Below are 27,300 nucleotides of genomic sequence, written 5' to 3'. Positions count from 1 at the left end.
CTATTATGATAAAACCCATGGCTAATACATGACATTTTTTCACAAAAAATATTCAAATAACGGCCTCCCCTAGAGACACCTGGTACCGCTAGCTAGATCAAATTTTCAAATCTTAGAATTCTCTTAACTTGTTCAGAACCAAGCTCCAGATTAATAATATTTTAATTTTATTTACAAAAAGACAAAGATTTTATTGTATGATATATAACCCCTCTTGTAGCATAGACACAACAAACATACCTTACAACTTACATAGCCCCCACCATGTCTTCACCTCATCTTATTATCTTCTTCTACATCCTCTTCACCACCACATCATATCCACCCGCCACCGCCGGCGGCGGCAGCTGGTCACTTCTCCAGTCATCCATCGGCATCTCCGCCTTGCACATGCAACTCCTACCCACAGATCGGGTCATAATTTACGACCGAATCGACTTCGGTACGTCCAACATATCCCTTCCCAACGGCAAATGCCGAGAAGACCCAAACGATTACGTTTTAACGAAAGACTGCTCAGCTCATTCGGTCCAATACGACGTTGCGTCGAACTCCATCCGTCCGTTAATGATTCTCACTGACGTTTGGTGCTCTTCGGGCGCGTTAATGCCCGATGGCAGCCTTGTCCAAACGGGCGGCTTTAACGACGGTGATCACGTAGTTCGGGTTTTTAATATTTCTTGTAGTAATTGTGATTGGGAGGAGATAGACTCCGGTTTGGTTAATCGGAGATGGTATGCGAGTAATCACATATTACCCGACGGCCGCCAGATTGTGATTGGCGGCCGTCGTCAGTTTAATTATGAGTTTTACCAGAAGACGGCTGCGGCGGCTAAAGCTTACAGTTTGCCGTTTTTAGTGGAGACGAATGATTTGAACGTTGAGAATAATTTATGCCCTTTTGTGTTTTTGAATACGGATGGTAATTTGTTTATTTTTGCGAATAATCGGGCGGTTTTGTTTGATTATGTTCGAAACAAGGTTTTAAAGGCGTACCGGAAGTTCTTGGCGGGGAGCCTAGGAACTACCCGAGCACGGGCTCCGCTGTGCTACTTCCGTTGCGTGTGGTGCAACATAAGGTAGCGGTAGTGGAGGTTTTGGTTTGTGGTGGGGCCCCTAAAGGAGCGTTTGTGAATGCACAAAATGGGATGTTTGATGGAGCTTTGAATAGTTGTGTGCGGATTAAAATATCTGACCCGGATCCGAAATGGGTTATGGAGAGTATGCCCGTGGGTCGGGTAATGGGTGATATGGTTTTGCTACCAAACGGTGGCGTTTTGATTATTAATGGCGCGTCAAATGGGACAGCTGGGTGGGAGTATGGGAGGAATCCGGTTTTGAACCCGTTAATTTACCGACCGTCTAAACCGATCAGTACTCGTTTTGAGGTGCAAAATCCGAGTACCATACCACGAATGTACCATTCGACTGCCGTTTTGGTTCGAGATGGGAGGGTTTTGGTTGGTGGAAGTAACCCTCATGTTTATTATAATTTTACAAACATACTATTTCCAACTGAATTAAGTTTGGAGGCGTTTTCGCCTTCGTATTTGGATCCCAGCTTATCTGGGATCCGGCCCAAAATAATATCACCCATGACCCAAACTAAACTCCAATATGGCCAACAAATAGTTGTTAGGTTTATGGTTCAGACCTTGGTGGATCTGAAACGGATTTCAGTGACAATGATTCCACCATCGTTTAACACACACTCGTTTCGATGAACCAAAGGTTGTTGTTTCTTGATGGTGGCAATATCACAAAGAGCGTTGGGAAAATGACATATGAAGTTAACGTTGCGGAACCCTTGTCGGGGAATATTGCACCGGCTGGGTATTATATGCTATTTGTGGTTCATCAAGAAATCCCTAGTGAAGGGATTTGGGTCGCCATTCACTGACTTACGAATCCGGAATAGTTGGTGTATATAGTCTAAGTAAAATATCTACATATTTATTTGGTTGTATATAGAAAAAGTTATTATAAAAGTCATTTTTATTTATGAATATTAGAGCGTACAGAGTCGTCACATTTTCTATTTTTTTTAACCCGAGAAAAACGGAGATGGTGTTCAAAGTTCAAACGCGGGTACCGGTTTCTCCCATGCTTCCTAGACTCCACTCCGTATGCTTTTATGAGGTGCATTAATTTCAATACCAAATTCACCTTGAGAAACAGGAGAAATGCATATACCGTTGAAAGAGGTTGGAGATTTATTGTAATTTAGTACAACAGTACAACCTGCCAAAAGACATTATCTTTGCTGCAACTGTGTCTGTTTTCCCTTGAGATCTACGTATGTCACGGACAAAAATATTATTTAGGTGCTGTTTGTTTTTAAGACAAAAACTGTCTGTAATCTGATTTTATCTGATTTCATGTCTGCAACTGAAGATGTGGTCTGAAGGTCTGCAATCTGAAAATATAATACTGGTTGTTTTATAAATTAGGTATCGTCTACATAAGCTGAAAATTAGTTACCTATCATACATATCACAGTAGATAGAAGTCATTTAACGTCTGTAGACTAGTAAAATAGTTGGTGGTGGGCGGTGGACGGTGGTGGTGGCGGACGGTGGGTGATGGTGGTGGGTGGTGGTGCGTGGTGGACGGTGTTGGTGGTGGGTGGTGGACGGTGTTGGTAACAGATGGTAGATGGTAGGTGGTGGTGGATGGTGGTGGCGGACGGTGGGTGGTGGTAGTGGACGATGGTTGTGGCCGACAGGTGGGTGGTGGTGATGGACGGTGGTGGTGGTGGCGGACGGTGGTTGTGGCCGGCGGGTGGGTGGTGATGGACGGTGGTGGTGGGTGGTGGTGGGTGGCGGTGATGGACGGTGGGTGGCGATGATGGACGGTGGTCGTGGCGGACGGTGGTGGTGGGTGGCGGACGGTGGGTGGTGGTGGTGTTGGACATTTGGTGTTGGTAGGATGTTAAGAAGTGTGAGGATGTGTGAAGAAGTTAAACAACAACTTCTTTTTTAAGACCATAAAAACAGTTTGTAGATCTTATTTAAAAAAAATAAACAGTCTTCAGAAGCTTATGTCTTTGCGTCCGCAGATATAAGCCTTATGCAGATGTTTTAAGCAAAAACAAACACAACCTTAGATTATTTTTGCCAACGGTAACGAAAATCAATGCTGTTCTTTCTTTTCATGATTATTTGTTCATTATTTGAAATGACCTTTTGGTAATATGCAAAAAAAAAATATTAAGTTAATTAGCAAAGTATGCATATTAAGGAGAGGTTTTTTTTTATATAGTTAATTAGAAAAATCTAGCAATAACTTAAATTTAGAAAACACTAACATTATATGTGGATCCATTAACATAGCGATCGGCGAACTCTTCTTAGCCAGCGTATTTTAAGATAAGGATTGTTTTAGTTTGACGTTCAAGATTTTTACAGGTTAAATAGTTAAAAAGATTTTACAGCTAAAATAGTTAATAGTAAATAAATGAATTAAGAAAGTGTTCTTTGGACAACTTTTTCAGGCTGGCTATTGTGGGAGATGACCGCAGGTAATGGTGGTTGTATTTTTGCTGAAGTGAAAATAACAGAAAAGGTGAAGTCCGTGAAGATGGTACAGGAAAAAATGGAGAAGATGGTATACAACGACATTTCTATTAGGTGTATGTCTATTTAAACCCAATAGTTATATTTGTCAACCCATTAACTCTCCTTTCTATTAGAGAGGGGAAGGGGCACTAGTGTGGGTAAGGTTAATTGGTTGTTTATCATATGGCAAACCCACCCCTAACTATATGGGTAGTTTGCTAAATTACAATTTGTGGCAAAGGTTTATCATGAAACATATGACCGTTGGAAATTTTTGAAGAAATTAAAACACCCATTAATACTCAATTTATTACATATGAATACCACTAACTCTTTACAATTTTTTTCACTCAATCATTTCATCATTTATATTCACTCAACCTTCACCATTTCAATTCACTCAAACCCCAATAGCAAATTTCTCAAACGATGATCTTGGGTGACAAACTAGAAGTTTATACGCTAAGAAAGGAAGCAACGGTTCAAGATTTGGTGAATGCTAAAAAGCAACAAGTAGAGGATTCTAGAGCGTTGATTACGAAACAATGCGAGTGTAGCCAAAGGGATGTATGACATAGACTTTAAGACATATACTCAGCCACATGATCATCTAGAGGACGAGGTGAAGAAAAACGCTATAATTTGCAAACGAGAAATTGCGGAAAAATATAATTGACCGAAGAATCATCTTGTTTAGATGTTCGTGTTTTAATTTTTTTTTTCTGGCTTTGATCGTCATATATTGTTTTCTGGTTTTCAATTATGTAATAATTTTAATTTTATTTAAATTTAATTGTTTAATTTATTTTTAAATTTTAACAAAAAACAAAAAAAAAGTTTTAGGGTACTCGTGGGTAGGTGTTTCCAGTTATTTTTGGGTTTGTGGGTACTCAAAGATAGAAATGAAATAACGAAGTATAATTGGCCGGTATATGAGTAATACCCATGAGTGCCCCTTCCTCTCTTAGTTTTACTATTTTAGTAATGAAGCTAAAGATGCAAGCAAATAGATGCCTTTCAACCACTGATTGTGACATGAAATGTAAATTTCTTAGTCAATGATAGATACAATGTTTTGAACAGGTTATTATTATCAAGAATTATGGTGCCATGATCTTTTATTTAAACACTTTGTATCAATACTAGACACGTTGTTTGGATCTTAGCCTGTGAATTGCAGAATAAAAGTATCGATTGTATTTAAACACTCACACTGTTCAGGATATTTAATTATATTGTTGATTCTATAATGAAATTGGTTTATAGACAAACACAAAACATTATGAGTTGCTTGTATCAAAATTTAAAACTGATTAGGGGTCAAAAAGTGAACTTTATTAGCAAAATTAATAAGTTGATCAAGTTTCTTAATAATATAATATGTACCGGAGTATGAACGGGTCTTAAGATTAAGAATCATGCGCACAGACCATTCAAATAATCATATCACATGATTGTTTCACATAAGTGTCATAATGGAAATCAAACAAAACAAACTTAAGTATTGAAAGTAAAACTGATTTAGCTGGACATGGTCGCTAAATCAATCAAACCGAACAACTAATATCTCTTCAACCGTGCAAGATATTCCACCAATCTGTTGTCCAACTCCTATTATCTACATAATTGCCGACGTCAAAAACCCATTAGTACATTCCCTTAGCCCAACAATACGGATGACAAACCACTTTTTAATTTTACCATCAGCCCAAATCCATGGCCCATCTATGACCTCTTATGATTCTTCACTTTTCTGTCACTTCCCACGCTTTCTTTAATTAGCCTTCCAACTCCAACTCCAACTCCAACTCCAACTCCAACTCCAACAAAGAAGTATGATCACTTAAATGGATTTTCTAATATATGCTCAAAGGACACATATAAGAAACATTAATTATATTGAATATATTTTTAATGAAACTATAACTTCACCGTTAATTATATTAATCTTTTAATAGTTACCGTATTTACTCATCTGTTATTTCCTTCTAAATCTTTCCTTCATTTATGACTAATAATTATTTTTTTTAATTCCTTCTAAATTTATTCTTTTATCACTTCTAAAATTACATATAAATATAATTTAGAAAAACTTGATGTATACATAAGAAGTATAAAATAATTGTTCTTGTTATTGATGTTAACAAGGAAAACGTTTCAATAAAAGAGTAATTTATAAAATAATTAAAACAAAAAAATGAATATGTAGCAAGAATTTCTAAGACTAAACAAATAGGTATATCATTTCAATAAGCATTTATTATTCTTGAGACTCTTGTGCTGGTGTTTAAGAATTCCTAAATTTCTCTTTTTGTATTTTGAAGCATAGCATAGGCATATAAATAACTATATTTATCGTGTAAATTACATAGTCGGAAATTAGAAGTGATAAATGAATAATTTTAGAGGGATTTAAAAAGGTTTAATTAGTAGTTATGAATAAAAAGAATATTTAGGAGGGAATATTAATAGAAGAGTAAATATGGTAAATATTAAAATATTAATGTAACTAGCTTTGAACCCGTGTAATACACGGGATTTTTCAAATGATAAAAAGTAATAAAGTTTGTTATTTGAAATAAAGACACAAAATTAAAGGAAAAAAATATATATATTGCAAACAATAATAACTTTAGAATCTTAAATTTACAAATTTAAGAAAATCTCTTTATACACAACATTAGTTTTATCACAAGTATTCCCTTTATCATCCAATATCAAAAGTTTAAGACCATGTCTACTGGTTACTTTGGATAACGCAACATATAATTGTCCATGGGAAACAAACAGGACATCGGAGGAACAAACCAACCTTGGAAAGAGATTGCCCTTGGCTCTTGGTAATCGTCATAGCAAAGCATACAGAAAGCGGAAACGGTCTTCTGTTGAACTTGAATGGAAACTTTTTATCAGTCGGGGTCAAAGTAACTCTGTGTATAGCATGACGTTTGCCAATTTCACTACCTAATATACCCTCTACCTCTATAACCCGATTACCAAGAGATTTTACTATTAACCTTATTCCGTTACATAAACCGTTCTTCTGAGCAATATTTCTTAACAACATAACCGGGACACCAACTTTTAGTATCAACTAGTGATTAGGACAACTAGGAAACTTTAAACCATTGAGAACATCAGGTGAGTATAAGCTAGGATCAAAGTCTTCATTTACGGATTCTGAGTTGCCAATGCTATCAGAGAGTAGGTATTCCTTATGCTCTCCAGGAAACCTTGCTAGTAATATATCTTTGATCTTTTGAACAACTTCGTTTTTTGGTGCTAGTATGGCTCTTTCTTAAAAAAAATCCTTCTTCTTATAATTTTGAAGTATTGATGGATAAACAAATCAATTAAATCAGAAATCGGATCAACGAGATCTTTAATAAGAATATCATCAGAAATCGGATCAACGAGATCTTTAATAAGAATATCATAATATCTATTTGCACTTCACCATGATTTGGACTACCAAGTTTTCATTCCCCGATTTTTAAAAGCCATTCAACAAACAATCTAGTTTCTTCAATGTTCAGATCTTTACTTCCAACAGCTAACCTCATGTTTTTTGTAAGTTTAAGCACTTTGCAATTTTTCATATGTAAGAAGAACTTAGAGACGAATTCACTATTTGGTGTCTGCTTCCATTCGTAATAACCGGAAGTATTTGTCTAAAGTCTCCTCCAAACACGACAACCTTACCACCAAATAGGCTATCACTTTTTAAAATGTCCTTAAAAGTTCGATCCATAGCTTCAAATGCATGCTTGTGAATCATTGGCGCTTCGTCCCAAATAATCAAACTGGTTTGTTTAATTAAATCTGCAACTTCGCTTTGAGGATCAAAAGAAAAAATATAATCCTTAGTTAGATTTAAGGGAATTTTAAACCGAGAATGAGCTGTTCAACCACCGGTCAATAATAACGAAGCAATGCCACTGAAAGCAACATTTAAGACATAAGGCATTTAGATCTAACAGATGATGCTAAAGTCTTCCATAGAAATGTTTTATCGATTCCTCCATATCCACAAACGAAAAACACACCACCTTTTCCTTTCTCAATGGCTTTATTTATTTCATTATAAACACCGCGCTGTTCATATGTAAGTGAGACAAAAAGAGTATCAAACTCATGCTGTAAACTTTCATGATCATAAGACGTCTCTTCAATAATAAGTTGATTATTTGCAGGCTCTACAGATTCAAGATCGGGAAACGACATTGTATTAAATCTTCTTAATGAGGAATTGTTACGAAGCAGAATTTTCTCAATCTCAAGCAAAGTTAAATTCTTGATTTGGTCCTCGTTAATTGATAGTCCTACATTTTAATAACAGAATAACCACATTCATTCTTTGCAAATATTAACATATAAGCCAAAAAAACATCTAGACATTTTTATATTAATATTATAGTTAAAAAAAATAATACCCGGACAATCCAAAAGCTGCTGTTGTTTGTGAACAATATCTTCTGCCAAATAATTCCATGTTTTCTCCCAAACAAATTCAGGTCTCGATAGACTTCCACACGTTAGCATTGTGCAAAATAAATTTCTTAAATAAAACCCGGTACCGGCATTGCTTGCTTCCACAATGCATTCGATATACACATTGTCATCGTCTAAAAGACCAAGCTCATAACGTGCGTCTCTAAAGGTCGGAAGGATGTTACCATTAACTGTGCGAATGTCCTCAAGTTTTGTAGGACCTTTGACTTTCTTTAATAGAACTCGTAGATAGTATTTCGCAAGCTGCAGGTGAAACAGAATGAATTCTACCAATCGAACAACCTTTTTTTCTTCGTTGTCATTTCCTTTCTTGAGTTTTCCAAACGAAACGGGAAGGAAATTCAACATAAGAGAACTTTCGAGCTTCTGGATCCATACCTATGCATGATTACATGACGTCAATTCCAAATAGAAAACGTCCATACATTATAAGGTTAATTCTTATTATCCTTTAAATTCTATTTTCAAATAAATTATTTTCAAAAATCAATATCCTTTTTAATAATTTTAGATAGTTTTATTTATCCACCACAGATTTACTTAATGTCTCTAATACTATAAATGCTAAGGAACCGTGCAAAAAGAGGAAAATGAAATTGGATTCTAAGAGATAGAAATAAAATTCAAATAATTTAAAATTTTATATGCCAACAAATACCAAAGGTACGTTGTAGGCTATAAATATTCATCATATTATTTTTATGAACTAATTTTGTATACTCATATCATAATTTTTAATAATAACTAATTTTGAATTTTCATCATAATAGTTTTGGTTTTTTTTAACTAACTCAGTGTAGGTAAGGACAACATTCAATTAGGCTTAACATCGCCACTTGAAAATAGATGTCTGTCTTTGCAAAAAGAAAACATACTTGACATAAGAGAGATTTTGAGCTTCTGGATACATACCGTTTATGGTCATCCAAGATGTGAACATTGATTCTGAAACAGATGCTGTATCGAGGGCATCGTCAATATCTTGATCTTCACCATAAACAATTTGTTGTTGTCCGGGAAGATGAAATGGAAGTCTAACAACAGATGGTGTTCTATATGGACCTCGTATGAAAATATACGCCATGAAGCTTCACAAGCAGACAGATATCGACAATCATAATATTCTTTAATTTCGTCAACCGGTTGTTCAGGAACATCTTCTGTGTCACTGCTTCGCTCTAAGAAAGGAGTTGCTCTATCTGGACCCACCAGGTCAACCGACCCCAACTTGTTTAGCTAAACGTTTTCGTGGGTTTGGCCCGAACCCATTTAGAGTTTTTTTAACAGTTTAATGCATCTTGACTCGGTTGACCATAAACACTTGTTCCATAAGATTACTAATATTATTTCATAACATTTTAATATGTTGAATAAAACAATTAAAGTGGTTTTATAAAAGAACTTGTTCGGTTCGATCCTCTGCTATCACCTCTCCAAAGCCAGCATCTCTAAGCATCTAAAAAAACAAAATTAAAATAGTCAATACGATATCAAACACAATTTTAAAAAAATTAAGCTAGCAACCCATAAACCGCCAGGTCAACCGACCCCAACCTGTTTAGCTAAACGTTTTCGTGGGTTTGGCCCGAACCCATTTAGAGTTTTTTCAACAGGTTAATGCATCTTGACTCGGTTAACCAGAAATACTTGTTCCATAAGATTACTAATATTATTTCATAACATTTTAATATGTTGAATAAAACAATTAAGGAGGTTTTATAAAAGAACTTGTTCGATTCGATCATTCGCTATCACCTCTCTAAAGCCAGCATCTCTGAGCATCTAAAAAACAAATTTAAAATAGTCAATACAATATCAAACACAATTTAAAAAAAAATTAAACTGGCAACCCATTAACCCACCAGGTCAACCAACCCCAACCTATTTAGCTAAACGTTTTCGTGGGTTTGGCCCGAACCCATTTAGAGTTTTTTCAACAGGTTAATGCATCTTGACTCGGTTGATTAGAAACACTTGTTCCATAAGATTGCTAATATTATTTCATAACATTTTAATATGTAGAATAAAACAATTAAGGAGGTTTCATAAAAGAACCTGTTCGGTTCGATCCTCTGCTATCACCTCTCCAAAGCCATCATCTCTAAGCATCTAAAAACAAAATTAAAATAGTCAATACAAACACTAACATATAAGTATAAACTAACAAAAAACTTATCTTTTTTATTTTTTAATCATCAACTTTAATTTACCTGCCCATAAGTTTCAATATCATGAAGATCACATCCTCATATTCTGCAAACTCTTCAGACGGTAACATGCCAAAGTCGGTAACTTTTGTACAATAGGCCATCAAATACATGATGACATAAGTAATATGTAACATATGATCTAACATACGTGTACAGAATTATTACAGTATGTTAGGCCAGACACAACAACAAAAATGCAGACCAAACCATTAATCATGATCATCATGAACATGTTGATTGCATTCTATGTACCTTTTCGTTTTATGTTGTTCAAAACAGCCGGTTTCCCTTCAAACAAATCCGACAAGTACTTCTCCAAATCATCAACGGTATATTTGAAATATTTGCCAGCATGTCTTCCGCTATCCAACTGACTCCCGAACCTCCCGAAAAACGAAAGATAAGCAGGAAGTACCTTTTCAGATATTGAAATCAATCGATTCATACGTGAACAAATGTGTAAAAGATAAGAGATATAGATAATGAAATCAATCGAAAACCTAGATTCAAAGAGGTATAATAAAATCAAATGGGAATAAGAAATTGAATGATATAGATAAATTAGAAAATATGAATCATTACCTGATATATCGCCTCTTGGTTAGATGAAATCGCCTGATGAAAAAAAGGCCATGATGAAAAGAGGCTAGGATGAAACCCTAAATTGAAACCTGATTGGAATCGTTATATGGCAATATCCATGGGTCATATAAACTAAACCCATAATCCATGGATAGCTTGAGTCAAGGAGAGTGAAGATTAGAAAGGAATATGCCAAATGAATATGGTGATGGCACATCAGCTTTAGTATTTTGGTTTATTAGTATTGGAAAAGTTAATGTGAAATGCTAGTGTTAATAAGAATATTCAATATAATTAGTGTTTCTTGCATGTGCCTTAGAGAATTCCCAACCCATTCTCTATCATATATCCATATATATCATAAAATTACACTAAAAATCATTATTTTATCTCTCACCTGTTTAATTAAATAATGTTTTTTTATACCTTTATCATTATCTTTTCTTTTCCTCAATTCATAACCACTTTTAGAAAATATTAAAAAATTATACGGTATGAACGGTGAAACCCCAAATTTAACTTTCTCATATAACATTTTCTCTCTCCTTTACTCACAATCACTCATAACTATACCATATAATTTACAAATCATTCTAACATATTTTTAGAGAACGAACTGAGAATGCTCTTAGGGCATATATTAGAAAATCTCTTTGTTAAATGATTAAAAAATTTAAGTAGATTTTGTTCTATTAAAATAATAAAGATTGTATAAAAATAATAAAATATGAATATTATAAATGTGTGATATATTGTGGTCACTAAAGAAAATAACTATATAATGACCCTTGAGAGAAAAGTTCAGATTTCGACACTAAATTTAGTTGTAATTTTCTAATTTTGTTGCATAGTCAAAGTATGTTATTATAGTTTTGATGGTCGGGTATATTTCATGTAGTTTAACGTATTAAATGTTTAGTTTTATTTAATTTATAGTGTAAACTGTGATACTTCAAACATGTTTTTGTATTTCAGGTTTCTGAATGCTATTGATGCTTATTAAGGCTATATACGAACTTGGATTGATGTTTCTAGATCAGTAGAAGTGACAAGCACACATTTCAAGGCTTAAACGAGTCAAATGGTGAAACTTCGACTATTTGTCCTTCGTGCTACGCAAAGGACATATCTAGAAGAGGTTTGCGCTGCATGAAGGTGATCAAAGACAAGTTTTCCCAAGTTTCATGGTTTACAGTTCAATTTCAACAATTTAATTTAGTGGGTTTGTATTATATTTCTGTTGGCTATCAAAAGCATAGTAATGTAACACAAAGTGTACATCTTATTGCATTGAATTATCCTCATATTTATGCCGAACTCCATGCAAATTCATTGTTTTAGATATTTATTTGAGTTATTTGTGAATTTGCAAGTTCGGGCGCCCGCTCGACAAAGAAAACATGAAAAGAGGGCGTTTCGGGACAAAATACAGCTTTCTGCCAGACCTGCACGCCCGTGCCAGCCCGTGCAAGGGATCGTGCCACCCGGGAATTTCACAAGTGCAAGCCAGTACAGGTAATGCCGAGAAAATTCAAAATGGCTAGCCCGTGCAAGCCAGTGCCAGAACAGAGAAACCTGACTTTTTGGTCAGATTAAAGCAAGGGGTTGACTTTCCACAATTAGGCACGACCGTGCAATCCCGTGCATGGGCCCGTGCCAGACGTCCAGAAAGCATAAATACACCTCCATTATCTCCATTTTGAGTGTGGCGCCTTAGGGGAATTCTCTGAATTTGCTGAAAAATTATTGTGTGTGTGCTAGAGAGAATTCAAGGCTTCCATCTTTGTGTGATCATCCTTTCAAGTAGCGATCATCCTTTCAAGTAGCAATCATCATTCATCTTAGTTTGCAATATTTTGTTCTTGACAATGATTTGTAAGATTACTTTGATTTTGGTTGTTGTATCAAGCCTTATGGGCTAAATACTCTTGTTACTTAGATTATGTTGAAACTTTTGCTTATGTGATATTTATCTATGTATGATTTTGGCAAGTTGGTGTTCTTCAATTTTATGACATGTTCTTGAATAGAGTTTAATGGTTGAATGCTTGTTTTAATTACTAGTCTTGTTAATTTGATAGATGCTTAACCATAATATGTTGGAAAACTATATGTTGAGTATTTGTTCATGAACTTAGTTTGTGTATGCATACTTTGTTTATATCATTAAGTTAGGAATGACTAATGAAAATTAAATTGTTTATGAATTTTAACAAGCATGAAACCTATCACTTGATATTGGAAATTGTATGGTGATAACATGATTATTTGAGTTGGTTGATGTTTGCTAGAGATTAAGGCCATAATCCTTAGTTTATATTTTGCTAATTTAAAAGATTCATGTGTTTAACTAGTGTTCTTGAACTTGTCTATTTTACATGATTTTAGGTGGTTAGTTTGTTGTTTTCATGCTAGCTTTCCTTTAATTATGAGATTAGGTAGTTTTGACAAACTTACTAATCTATGGTTATTACTTTGAAAAACACCCATCATGATGTTTATTGTTAGTATTAGGTTGCCTTGATTGGAATTTGATATTGATGCTTGAATTATGATGTTTGCCATTATCATTGTCATTTTGTCACTAATAGTGTAAGTAGCTTTGTTTGGATTGATTGCTAGTTATATTTTGTTTGCTTTGTCATTGTTATATGTTAGTTTAGTAATTTGAAAACCCATTTAGATTGTTTATTTGTTTGGTTTAATCAATTACAAAGATTTATTATCAAAAGTTAGCCGTGTCCATGGATTGACACTCGGTTCTTATCGATACTTTACTACAAACGATAGGTACACTTGCCTTTCGTGTGTGGTTTGGTTATTGGTGAAAACCATTTTTAAAACCCAATTTGTGTGAAACTTTTATTCAAATTTTTTATATATATTCGCACATGTCACATAGCTTCATGTCCTAAAAAGGAAAAAAAAACACAAAATGATACATCAAAAACTTCATGTTATAAGCAGTAATCTAAAACACAAATCGTTAAACTGTTAAACCCGGACTGAAATTAAGTTATATGTTTCGAATGAGCCGACTTGCTTAATCGGTTTAAAAAGTGCAGTGTTTTTTAGAGCGGCGAATTTCTTGTGTTTAAACCACCACACTTCCCAAATTGGAGAGCCACGTTGCCCCACTCTGCCTATGTTGCCTTAATCGAGCCCACACCAGCAAAAAGGTATGGCTTGACAGCCTTCGTGCTGCCACAAAAGCAAAACTCCTTTGCGTAACACACGGTGGGACGAAAACCCAGGTGTGCTTAGGATTCAAACTGACAATCTCATAACGCCTGGCTTAAATTTTTCATTATCATAAATTCATAATCCACCAAAACTGATACAAGTGAGGGTTGGACTTATGTTTTCGTTGGAGAACTTAAGCCTTCTTGCCACTAGACCATAAGTGGTGGATTAATAACAAAGAATCTAGAATTAGTAAGAAACCTATTATAATATGGGAAAATTCTCAAAATAAACATTTGATCACCATTATAATATGGGAAAATTCTCAAAATAACCATTTGATCACAGTAAACGATTTACACTATGGATTTAAATGAATCGCATCTGTAAACGAACACTATGGGAAAATCCGCGCAATCATAGTGTTTGAGAACACAATCATAGTGTTTGTTTTCCATGAATAACCATAGTGTAAATCGTTTAGTAGTGTAACCATAGTGTTTGTTTTCCATGAATCGCATCTGCTATTGAGAAAATCCGTGCAAGAAAAGTGACGAACCCTAGATTTTCAATTAGAGGTTTTGGATTTCGAGTTCATGATGTAAAAATCCGACGGAAGGGTGAAACCGTTGGACCCGCCGATTTGGCGTTCAGTCGGTTAATTGTTCTGTTTGATCACATCTCTTACGTCGAGGTCGACAAAACATTTTGACACTTAGAGAATTTTTATAGTGTAACACCCCGGTTTTAAGCGGAATACGCCTGGGTGAAACGTACAGATTACTCATAAGATCGTAACACTATTAATAGTGACAATATAACTAGTTTATTTCATAATCTTCGTAAGTACATATGTAGTTTGATAAGGAGACAAACAACATTACATCGAAATGAAACAAATATTATTCATTGAAATAATCCTAAGGTATAACTAGTTTTCTCGTCCTGACACTTAATCGTATCAATCTTCAGCACGTTTAAAATAATACATTTGTCAACAACACATGTTGGTGAGTTTTCTTAAGCTTTTACGTACATATATATAAAAAAATGCGCGATTCATCAATCCTCATGCAATAAATATTCAAACATAAAGTAAAGGAAATCAAATAGTGTTGTCTTCCTGTTCCTTTAGCCGAAGCCGTAGTAATAGGGGATATGAGAACCACCATACGAAACAACCGAAGTCGTAACATTAGACAGTGCAGGTATGTCCCGTCGGACCCTCCCAATATGTATATGCGTTTGTGTAACTTCCACCATAAAAACAGTAAACACATTGCACATAATTCACGTATAATCATAAACATGATGCGAGAATAATATTAACACGAACGATAAATGTGAATCGGTTTGTAAACAAGCGTTTAACTAATGAGATAAAATTCGTGACATGCTGCACCCCAAAAATATTGTAAAGCCTTAAAAAATGGTTATTAAAAACTCACTTGTTAAAGTAAGCAAGTAAAGCGAACTAAGCACTTAAGCAAGCCGAACCAGACAAGTTCGGTTCGGCGAGCGGTCCTAGAAAATAAATTCTAGATTCAAAATAATGGGCATGAAATAAAATATCAAAGACGACGACAGGTTTTGTTCAAAGTTTGGATTTTTAGAGTTTACAACAAAAAATATATGTTTCCTTCTATAATTGGTTTAGTAATGTTTTTGACGGAAAAATACCCAACTTGGTCAAATTTATTAAGAATTTGGGTTGCGATATTTGTTAACAAATTTTTATGAGTTTGGCCGTCAAGAAAGTTAAACGGGCCTAGGCCTGTAAAAGAACCGAACGTTCGGTTGTTCGGCGGAAAGTTCCTTTATGTTCGTTTATATAATAAACGAGCGAATATGAACAAAAAAATTGTGTTTGTTTAATTAAACGAACGAACATGAACACACGTTTCGTTCGTTCATTTATGTTCATGAACGTTCGTTTATGTTCGTCTATTTAAGTTCGTTTATGTCTATTATTTATGTTCGTTTATGTATTAATAGAAAATAATTAAATATTATCTAGATAGGTCATCTGCTTAAAGGTTTATATTTGTTAATTTGTGTGCATTTAAGTGTTTTCATTTAAGTTCGTTTATGTTTGTTTGTGTTCATTTACATTTGTTCATGTATGTTCGTTTATCTTTGTTCAGTTATGTTCGTTTAGATTTTAAACAAACGAACACACATGTCACTTTTTAAATAAACGAACATAAACATAAAAATTTGCTCGATTAAGTGTTTGCGTTCTTTTAAAGTTAAATAAACGAACACGAACATGCCCTTGTTTGTGTTCATTCGATTCGTTTACAGGCCTTCATTATTTACATTGATGAATATATCGGTCTCAATATCTAGGCTCGGCCGATTTTATTTGTGTTCGTGAACACAATAACTTCCTTAATGAACGAACACGAACAAAAAATCTCGTCTGGTAAGTGTTCGTGAACACATTATTTTCTTAACGAACGAACATGAGCAAGGCCTTGTTCTTGTTCGTTCGGTTCGTTTACATCCCTAAACGGGCCTAAAAAAGTAAGAAAACGTTTTAAGCGAGTGGTTCGTTTTAGTCGGATTCGAACCCGGTTTTTATGTCGGGTATTTTCCGTTATGGTAAAAATATTATTCTTTGGTTGGAACTTAGAAGTTTATGTTTCAAAAGTTATATATGTAGAAAAATAACCAAACTTTGTCCAAAATAAATATAAGCGAGTTGAGTTCGTTTTCGATCGGACAAATGCCATTGAAAAATATTTTTAATATAGGATAACGCCCTAAACAAACTAAACTCCCAAAAAAATAAACATACTAACTCGAGAAGTTAACACAAGACAAAAAGAATAAACTTGAACTTGAACGGTTTGACTTTCTTGGTTTAACTTGGACTTTACACAACTTAGAGAGCTAGAACACAATTGGGACTGAAATGAGTTATGGTGAAAGATTTGTAGAAGTAGAGGCTAGCATATATATAGGCCAAGAATTGTTAAAAACAAGGTCATAATGAATTAAATTGATGGCTAGTTTGTGGCTAGTCTTAAGGCTTAAAATTATGGGATTGAAGTCTTTTGACCAAAGTGGTGACTATAAATCATGTACAATTGGGTCTAAATACATGTTATAATGTTCAAATCGAATCAATAAGCGAGAAATCGGTCAAACTTGATGCAATCCGTGAAACAAGCACCATTTGACTGATCTGGACCTCTGTCGCGTATCTTAACGGGTAAAAGGGTAAGTGGTCGCGTAGCGCGACCCAATTTAATAACTGATATGACCTAGGATCGTCGCGCTAAGCGACATGCACAACTTATGTCCGTCGCGATGCATGACGCGACTAAAATTTCAAAATTTTGAGTTTTGACAAAATTGGTCCTTGGATTTAGGTTTAAATGCGATAATGATTTTGCAATACATGAAATTTAACTAGTAAACAATTTCATAATATTTAAACAACATAACATGCATAAATATTCAATAAATACTCAACTTTAATAAACAAAGATCCGAAATTTTAAACGGGTCGAGTTTTTGGATTTGAAAATTAATGAATGTTACATACAGGTTGTTGTGTTTCGTCGGATCCTATAGCACATGATGGCTATTTTGGGTATTATGTCAAAAGCATAACAAAAGTTGGAAAATGGCTGATCAAAATGGTTATGTTGAGGATTTTCCCTTATAGTTATCAAATGGGCAATTTGTGCTAGGGTGTAACAGAGCAGAGCCGAGCCGAGCTGAGCCCAAGATCGACCAGGCTCGAGCTCGGCCCGTTTAACTTATAAGGAGCTCGAGCTCGAATTATTTCAAACTCTATTTTTAAAGCTCGAGCTCGGCTCGTTTACTACTTATTAATTATTTTTATATATTTATGATAAACTTTTATATATTTTCCCTTCAATTATAATTTTATGTATAAAATAATATATATATTATTTAGTTTTTTTTCGTAACGTTTTATATATTAACTAATAATTATTAAATACATACATAAATAACTAATGACATGCTCGTATAGGCTCGTGAGCCGGTTCGAGCTCGATAAGTGAAGCTCAGAATCGTTTATTAAACGAGCTTACTTTTAATGTCGAGCTTGTGTATACGCTCGATTGAGCTTTTTCATAAACTGACCTTGACTAGCTCGCGAGCGACTCGGCTGATTTGCACCCGCAGCAGCAATGACTTACCTCGTGAACACCTTAACTAAATTTTAAAACAACTAGAAACAACATGAATCACACCTGAAGATACATACATACCCCCCAACACAATTAACAAAAGCCAACCATACAATTCAAGTCACACATACATATACATACATAACATAATATAATATCACCCTTCTTTCTTCCAATCAATCAATCATGTCTTCGACGTTCTCCGGCGATGAAACGGCACCGTTCTTTGGCTTCCTTGGAGCCGCTGCCGCTCTAGTCTTCTCCTGTAAGTCTTTTCTATTCACCTTCTTCTTCTCAGATCATCCATCAAATCCCAAATTCCGTATATATCCAACCCTTTAATCCAAACACACCGATCTGGGTTTCAATTTTTCGAATTGGGTTTTAATTAAAACACACCCATCTGGGTTTCAGTTGTTTCAATTTTTGTGATTACTGATGATATGCGTTTCAATTGTTCCAGTTTTTGTGAATTGGGTTTTAATTTAAAGATACTGATCTGGGTTTCAAATGTTTCAATTTGGTGAATTGGGTTTTGTTTGTTTGTTAATCAGGTATGGGGGCGGCGTACGGGACGGCAAAGAGCAGCGTGGGAGTGGCGTCGATGGGAGTGATGAGGCCGGAGTTGGTGATGAAGTCCATTGTGCCGGTTGTTATGGCCGGAGTCTTGGGGATTTACGGTTTGATTATTGCTGTGATTTTTAGTACCGGGATTAACCCGAAGGCGAAGTCGTATTACTTGTTTGATGGATACGCTCATCTTTCGTCCGGTCTGGCTTGTGGTCTTGCTGGTCTTTCGGCTGGTATGGCTATTGGAATTGTTGGTGATGCTGGTGTCAGGTGATTTGCAATTTTGTTATTGTTTGGTTATGGCTGTTTTGAAATTAGCGTTTTTATAGCTGTGATTAGTTAGTACTCGGTTTCAAAAACCGAGAAGCCCCAAATTTGTCTAAAACCGATGCCCGAAGCGTGAAGCGCACCCACAGAGTTTTTATATAAACCTTTTTGTATATCTCATAGGTTTTTAGCATATCCTACCCAAAATTTAGCTATAAAAGCTATAAATAGGCTTTATATATAATTTATTGAACATGCATTTACAACCTAAAAAGTCAGCTGTTAGTATTTACTATATGTTTAGGTAGTAACAAGTTATATAATTTTGTTATTGTTCACTTTTGCTGACCAATATCTATAGCTGATTAGATAGTAGAAGACTAGAAGGCATCAAATTAGTATTTACTCTATGTTTAGGTAGTAATAATGCTTTAAAAGAAACATCTCTATGGTTGTAATCTATACTCAGGTCGCATGGTATGTTTTTTTTTATAGTTTAGGACTTTAGTCTCATGTATCAAGTTGAAGTATAACAGCATGATATTTTGCAAATTCAAATGTTTTATATTCTTAGCTAGATCAGAGATAAAAAAAGGATGCAAGTAACAATTTCTTGTGACTAGTTAAAGACCGGTAGGATCATAGTTATCAAATGCGCTAGGCGCACTCGAGGCGCATTGGCATCATCTAGGGCCTAGGTGCAAAAAAAGCGAGGGCCTGAAGAAAAAAAGCGTGCTTTAATAAAAAATTTACAATATATTATGCATATGAAAAATATTCTTCAAATAAAATAAACAAAAGCTATCATATAACATTTAATATCATCTAATTAGTACCAAAAGTTTTATAATAGTCAAGATTCAAATGTAATTTCAGAACTTGAATAACAAAATGTATCAACATAATGCCTTTGACCTCTCCTAGTTCTAAGTTTTAATAGCACTCTTTGCGTTTCTTTTGCTCGGCTTTTATCTTCTCATGTTCTTGGCATAGACAATGCTGAAGCGCTCGCCTAGGAACTAGAAGCGCACTTATTGAGCCTCGCCTGACAAATGGGCCTAGGCGCAAGAAGCGAGGGCTTTAAATAACTATGGGTAGGATTTTCTGTAGATCAAATTCACTCATGAAAATGGCTGGTTTGAGGGTTGAGTAACAAGTTAAATGGGTGATTCTTGGTACTGATTATGCATTTTTTTTTTAATTTTTTAACAAACATTTTCATGCTAAGTATGATTACAAAAAATAAATTATAACACTAATAATATTCTTCTCCAACCTAATGATCTAATTAGTGGGCATGCATTAGAATGCATGTTGGGCTGCTTTCATCTACTTTAACCCATTTGACTAATCGACTCGTTTTCTTTTAGGGTTTAAACACAACTTGAACTAAATTCACAAATTAATAAGTCATTTATTGGTGGGCCCCAAGAGTTTCCCGGTGGGCCCATGAGTTTTCCTTGACGGTCACCAAATGACAATTGCTGTTTTTGTCTTGTTAAATATAGATTGTTACTAGTAATTATTATTTATTAGGGTTTAATTAGTTTAGTTGTCTTTAGCCCATTAGCCAATTATAGCCTTATAGGTTTGTCTAGAGTTTCTGTTTTTTTTTAATATATTGAGGGTTCACCTCATTATAATTACAGTTCAGATATGTTATTTTCCAGTGTCTTTTACATGACTTAATTCTCCGTTTGTCCACATGTTGAATTCTTGCCACTCTTTTATGTATCAAAAGTTCTTGTATTCGTGTATTTTGGTTTGATTTACATTTAAAGGATATTAACGTATATTCATAATGTGTTTCTTTTTGGTTGAAGAGGTAGGTCCCAGCAGAGCCTAGTTGGACCCGCAAGACTCACCTTGAACAGGGACGTCTGCGCGGTTGGACCCGCAAGACTCACCGTAAACAGGGACGTCTGCGCAGTTGGACCCGCAAGACTCCTCGAAGAGAGACGTCTGCGCAGTTGAACTCGCAAGACTCACCTTAAAGAGGGACGTCTGCGCAAAGACCAACTGGATCCGCAGGACCAACCATGCTCAGAAACGCGACGTCCTTACGCGCAGTACGCAAGCTGTTCCCGCAGGAAAAGCCTCCCAATGGTGACGTACTCCGCCTGTTCCCGCAGCTACGGATACTAGCCATCAGGGAAGGCTACCCGCACAGCAAGGCTACACGCACAAGGCACTAACTCTCAAATAATTCAGTAATATCACCTGAAGAAGGAATGAGCAAGCCGGGAATACTCCCGCCCAAATGAGCCAGTCCGTACGCTACTGGAGGATCTTTTGTACTATACCTGCCAAGGTATGGACAAAAGATCTGACCAAAGCTGCGACAACTCACTGACAACAGTACGACGAGCAGCACGCTCTAGTACTTAATGTCACTATCAGCCGCTGCCTACTCACCAACCCTTGTCGTGGCATGTACATAGCCTGCAGTTGGTGAAAAAGGAATAGTACACAGCCGGCCATGTCACTATCAGCCGCTGCCTACCCACCAACCACCAGCACGGCACGTGCGTAGCCCACAGTTGGTAGAAAAGGAATATTATACAGCCGGCTGTACCTTTTTGGACACCTACCTTCGGCTATAAATACTCCAACACCTTGGAACGGTATCATCATCTTCTCTCTAACTATTTCTCTTAATATACACTTATATTCAAGAGCAATCTAGTCTGATTTTCACGCCGGAGGGTGGTCACAAGGAGGTACCCCCCCTTCTCAGTGACGAGCTCACGGTGTCTGTTTTGCAGGTCACCAGAAGAATAACCATCTTGCCGGACCTAACCCTCATGGGAAACATCTATTTAACCCCCAGATTATCCGTAGTCTGCCGGGGTCACTTAGTGTTTCTTCATTGGCGCCATCCGTGCATAAAAGCTAGAACTAATTTTCAGTTTTTTCAAAACCTCTGGAAAGATGGTTAAGGTTACTCCGATGCCAAGGCCAACGAGTGACCAAGAAACTCCGGTAACCACAACCCCAGCTACTGGGGTGAACACCGGCGAGTACACAATTTTTACGAACACTACCCCGGTTACCCAAGCCGGGGCAAGTGCAGTAAATAATCCTCCCCTGGGATTCACCGATACCCAGTTGGAGACAACAGACGAGGCTCTCCCGCCAAACACTTGATCAAGTTAAAGCGTGGGCGGAAGAACGTCAGAAGGAATTCCAAGCTGAGTTGGATGAACGCTTACGTTCACTCCAACAGGCTGACGAATTCGGAAGCACTCGACAACAGCTCAACATGAGTAATGAGTGCGAGTATGATAAAGATTGGGAAGAATCTGACAGTGACGCAAACCCGCGCCATAGGGCGAAAGGGAAGCGTAAACAAGCAGATTTCCACAGAAGAAATTTTGGAGAAACCTTTCAACCAAAAAACGCGGGTGGAAACCCACGTGACTTCTCTAAAACCTTCAGACCAACTGTTGCAAATGCGGGAACGTCCAAATTTGCAAGGGACATTGCGGAAGCAATTGCCCCGAAAAGTGCCAAACAAATGTCCAACATAGGCACATATGATGGTATATATGACCCAGACGATCATTTGAACAGATTCATAGCGGGGGCAACCGTCAGCAATTGGACGGAACCCACGTGGTGTTACATGTTCCAAATGACGCTTGTTGGGGCAGCCAGAGCGTGGTTCGACCTTCTACCGGTCCACCACATCTACGATTGGGCAGACTTCCAGCAAAAGTTCAGCCAACACTTCAGTCAACAAAGAAAGTATACCGAAGAGCAATGGACGATCCTCAACTGCATCAGAGAGGAAGATGAGTCTTTACTAGACTTCATCACGCGCTTCAATTCAAAGAAGCTAAGTCTGGGCACTATTAGCGAAGATCTTGTTCGCGCTGCTTTCATCCAGGGCGCGAAGGACCCAGAGCTCATCCGCACCTTAACGGGTAAAGACGGCATGCCATCCACGTGGGATGCCATCATGACAGCAGCTAAACGCTTCGCGGAAACGGAAAAGCAACTGGGTAGAGATCTTCCCCAGAGCACAAACTTCTACACCCAGAAAACAAGAGAAAACAACGTCCTCACCGCCCGACTAAACAAAAAGAGGAAGCTAGGCATTTGGCAGTCAAGGGTAAACTTTGACACCTCATCCAGCTCTCGCCCTCGGTTAGGCGGAAAGGATAACATGCAGTCGTCGAACCGGAACTCCAGATGGACGCCGCTCACCAAAAGCGTCACCGAGATATTCGCCACCGAGAGGCTCCCATGGCCAGAGGCTCCAATTATCCGACAGCGTCCAAACGCTGATCAAAGCAAATTCTGTGACTTCCACAGGACAAGAGGCCACACCACCGAGGAATGCTTAGACTTGAAGGACATCGTCGAAGCATTTGTCAGAGATGGGAAACTCACGCACCTCGTGGCGTAATGAATGCTGAACAGGCTAATGCGTGTAGAACCCCAGTTGGGGAAAACACGAATGAAACTGCAGCTTCAATGTTGGAGACTACATACTGCGTAAACAACAAGATTCCGAACCAGGTGAATATCGGCTCGAAAGGCTCGATGACACCCCCATCCCAAGAACATGGGAGTTCAATTACACAGGTTGCATGTAGATCAATTCCAAACTTGTAAAGAAAAGGCCCAGAGCCACATCTAATGGAAATGATTCTCCTTACCACATTGACGCTGATGGTCTTACATTTATACTTATGAACTTTCCACACTGATATGCCGGTATTCACCGCATAAATAAGTGGGGAAGTAAGTCGTTGCGTGTGGACGGCGGCAAAACCCGCATAAACACAAAAAACGGCAAAAATTTGAGAGATGAAAACCTTCACGCAGGTTAGTTATAGGTAAAGTTTGGTCATCCCACTAAATGAAAGTGACGATCCTACCCGCACAATCATGATAGAGGAAACTGAACATTAACCTATTGACAACCGCGCGTCGAAGGGTTTAACTTATTCAAAACACTGATATGTCGGTATTCACCGTATAAATAAGTGGGGAAGTCGTTGCGTGTGGACGGCGGCAAAACCCGCATAAACACAAAAAACGGCAAACCTTCACGCAGGTCAGTTATAGGTGAAGATTGGTCATCCCACTAAATGAAAGTGACGGTCCTACCCGCACAATCATGATAGAGGAAACTGCACTAACCTATTGACAACCGCGCGTCGAACGGTTAACTTATTCAAAACACTTGGAAAATTTCTAAGTTAAACTAAAGTATGCACGAGCGAATCATATATTGTTTATGCGGCAAAACAAGTGCCAAATTAAGCTATAATATGCATGAGCAAGTCATATAACGTTTATAAAGTAAGTCATCCAGTGAAATTGGCGGTCCTACCCGCACAAACATTTATATTTCATAAAAAATTCAAACATTACAAGAATGGCCGGGTATCTACCCGCATACAGAAATATAAATCTATCCTAACGGTGGGAAGGGATCTCAAGGTTCAAACTTCAGGACCACTCCCTCCAAACCCACTTGTACCCGCACCATCAGTTGGCTGTGGCGGTTCAAGGAAAGTCTTGAGAATGGTTAGCCCATCATCAGCAGCAGCAATTTCGTTCACCTTCTCCACCACCGGATGCGGGAAGGCAGCATACTGGTTCACTGCTTGGTCATAGGCAGCTTCAGTGTCTACGTCATAAAGAGGGAAGTTGGAAGGCGGGATGCCCTTCTCAACAAACCCCAGACCAAGCAAGAAACCAGCCTTTTCCCCATCCTCATGGGAAGCGTTGAGGGCTGCGCTCATGGCATCGTCATAAGATGTGTTCGTGAAGATACGATGCACAACTTACAACAAGGAAAAATACAAAGTATCAAAACCTTTTCTAAGTACAAAGAAAAGCGTAAAGATATTATGAAGCTACGCACCTGCGACAACGCTTCTCGTAGAAGCCATTCCTTGGTGATCAGAGCCTCCTGGAGGGCAGCTTGAACTTGGTTACGGGCGCGTTCGGCTTCATTTTTGTTAAGGTTGGCAAGCAACACTTCCTTAGCAGCAGCTTCTTCAACGCCCTTTAGCTTACGCTCAGTGTGGTCAAGCATACCCCTCTGATCCAAGATCTCTTGGAGCTTCTTGGCGTCTTCCATGGCCAAGGCATCATGAGCCTGCTGGAGCCTCTCTAGTTTGGCTTTAAGCTCCTCATTCTCAGCAACAGCTTCAGCTTTGGTGGCCCTCTCGGTCGCGTTCCGCGCAGTTTCCTTAGCCAACTTAAGCTGTTCGTTAACAGCTTGAGTAGCCTTGGAACGAGCCTCGAGACGGGCCTGAACTTCAACCTCGAGGGCCTTAAAGGCCTTTTTCTTCTCCGCAGCAACGGCGAAAAGTCTCCTGTTCTCCTCCCGGATGGCCCGCGCCTGAGCCACTTCTTGGATACGCATCGCCTTTAACTTGTCGTTTTCACGACAAAGCAACTCGACGCGCGGCTGCATCCGAGCAAGGAGAATCCGAAGCTCATTTGTCAGCCTACCCTCCTGGTAGCTTGACATGGCTTCCCCCAACGCGCCAGTTGGGGCCGCGTGACGCGCCCACTCGACGCAGTCCACAGCCGTCCGAAGGGTTGTTCCCCGGCGGATGTTCCACCGTGGAACATACACCTCATTGGAATCCGACACTGTAAAAACAAAAAACAGTTAGAAAAAGATGATATTAAAAAAAAAAGAGGCCAAAATAACCCTACGCACCTGTAGGGTCGACAACAGGCCGGTAGCCGCCGAACCCATCACCCGAACTTAAGGGATATCCGTCCAAGAGGTCAGGCAGATGGGAAGGAGGCAGAGATTGGCTAGAAGCCCCAAACATACCTGCTGAACCGGCCGGGGACGAGGTAGTGGCCGGTGCCGGAGGCACGGTTGAAGCCGCAGCTGTAGAAACCATCGGTGGTGAACTCACTGGAGGTGAACTCACAACCGTGGCCGCCGCTGCGGAGGAGCCCGCAGAAACAATCACCGCTGGCTCAGTGAAGGATGCAGTGAATATGGCACTGACAGCCGGCGGAGAGGACGTCACAATTGGAACAGTTGCTTCAACCGGGTAAGCAACTGAACCAACTCTTGAAACAGGCGCGGCCGCCTGGGTCATCGCCTCGGGTAGGTTGACCAAACCTACCGTCATGGGTCGAGAGACGTTCCTCCCCGCTCCACTCTGGAATGCGGTAGCATTCACGCCTGCATGAAGATAAGATATTAAAAACAATGGCGGAAAGAATTGCGGGTAAGATTAATTTACACTTACGAGTTTTCTTGAGCTTGAAGGTTCTGACAGGTGGGGACGAACCCGATGGAGCCGGCCTCTTCAAGCCGGTCACCGTTGTCGTACTGGGCGGATCGGAGGTGACAGCTGTCTTATAGAAGAAAAACCCTAAATCAGCAAAAAGATATGAAGCATACCGTAAGGGATAGAGTTCAAACCGTATTCGAGGACGATGGGAATCTGTGGCGACTCTGCCCCAGCATCCTTCCATACCCGGCTCATCCAAGGCATCACCATCCCAGACTCCGCAAAGCGGTAAACCGGTGTCTGGATTCGGGAGATCTTGGTAAACCATTCCGCCTCCTGGTAGTTGGAGGCGTGAAGGTTCGGGAGAGCTCTCCCGTTCTTGAACGTCATCGCAATGGGGACGACGCGAGCGGAGACATAGAAAAACTCCCGCTTCCAAGAACGAAGACTGCGCTCGGTAGCGCAGATCTTCAAACCCTTGATCCGATTGACCAAGGTATACCAGCCCTGGATGCACCTCCAAGAGTAGAAGGTCATCAGGCGGTCGACGCGGGGCTCAACGCCCAGAATATGGCACACCCATTCAAAATGGCGAACCTTTGCGATCGCCATCGGGTGCACCTCCGTTAGGTGTACACCGTGTCTCTCCAAAACACGGTACACAAACTTCGTCAATGGGAACCTGAGATTCCCATAGATGAAGAATGCAACATACACCCCTATCTTGCCCTTGGGGGCATCGTACACCGTCTGATGAGGCTCAGGAAACTCAGGCTCAAAGGGCTCGAGCATGAACTTCCTGACGATGTACTGATAAACGTCGACGGAAAGAGCACACTGGCACTCCCCAGCAGTACTCTTATCGTCCTTGTCAGACGTCGGGTTCTCGATGTACACGTCGGACTCCTCGGCAATAGCCTCAGGATCACGAATGGAAGACATGTTTCGGAGGATGGAAAGAAGAACGATTTCAGGAGAATGCTCGACAAAAGTTAGAGTATTCGCCGGAAATCGCTTAGAAGAT

General features: G+C 38.3%; 1 protein-coding gene and 1 pseudogene across 1 annotated transcript; both read left to right on the top strand.

Moving 5' to 3' along the window:
- Positions 1-264: 264 nt before the first annotated feature.
- Positions 265-1,958, top strand: LOC143622364 (aldehyde oxidase GLOX1 pseudogene; annotated as a pseudogene).
- Positions 1,959-18,392: 16,434 nt separating this feature from the next.
- LOC143622381 (V-type proton ATPase 16 kDa proteolipid subunit-like) lies at positions 18,393-19,057 on the top strand. The gene is made up of 2 exons (XM_077093553.1): positions 18,393-18,478; positions 18,768-19,057. Exons 1-2 carry the CDS (start codon positions 18,400-18,402, stop codon positions 19,055-19,057), a joined length of 369 nt encoding a protein of 122 aa, XP_076949668.1. The 5' UTR covers positions 18,393-18,399.
- Positions 19,058-27,300: the final 8,243 nt, after the last annotated feature.

The sequence above is a fragment of the Bidens hawaiensis genome, unplaced genomic scaffold, assembly GCF_021521415.1.
Source record: "Bidens hawaiensis isolate Kalapana, Puna unplaced genomic scaffold, B.hawaiensis_p1.1 tig00003126_1, whole genome shotgun sequence".
In the NCBI taxonomy this organism is placed as follows: domain Eukaryota; kingdom Viridiplantae; phylum Streptophyta; class Magnoliopsida; order Asterales; family Asteraceae; genus Bidens; species Bidens hawaiensis.
The sequence above is the reverse complement of the archived record's forward strand: the minus strand, read 5'-3'. Positions and strand labels throughout refer to the sequence as shown.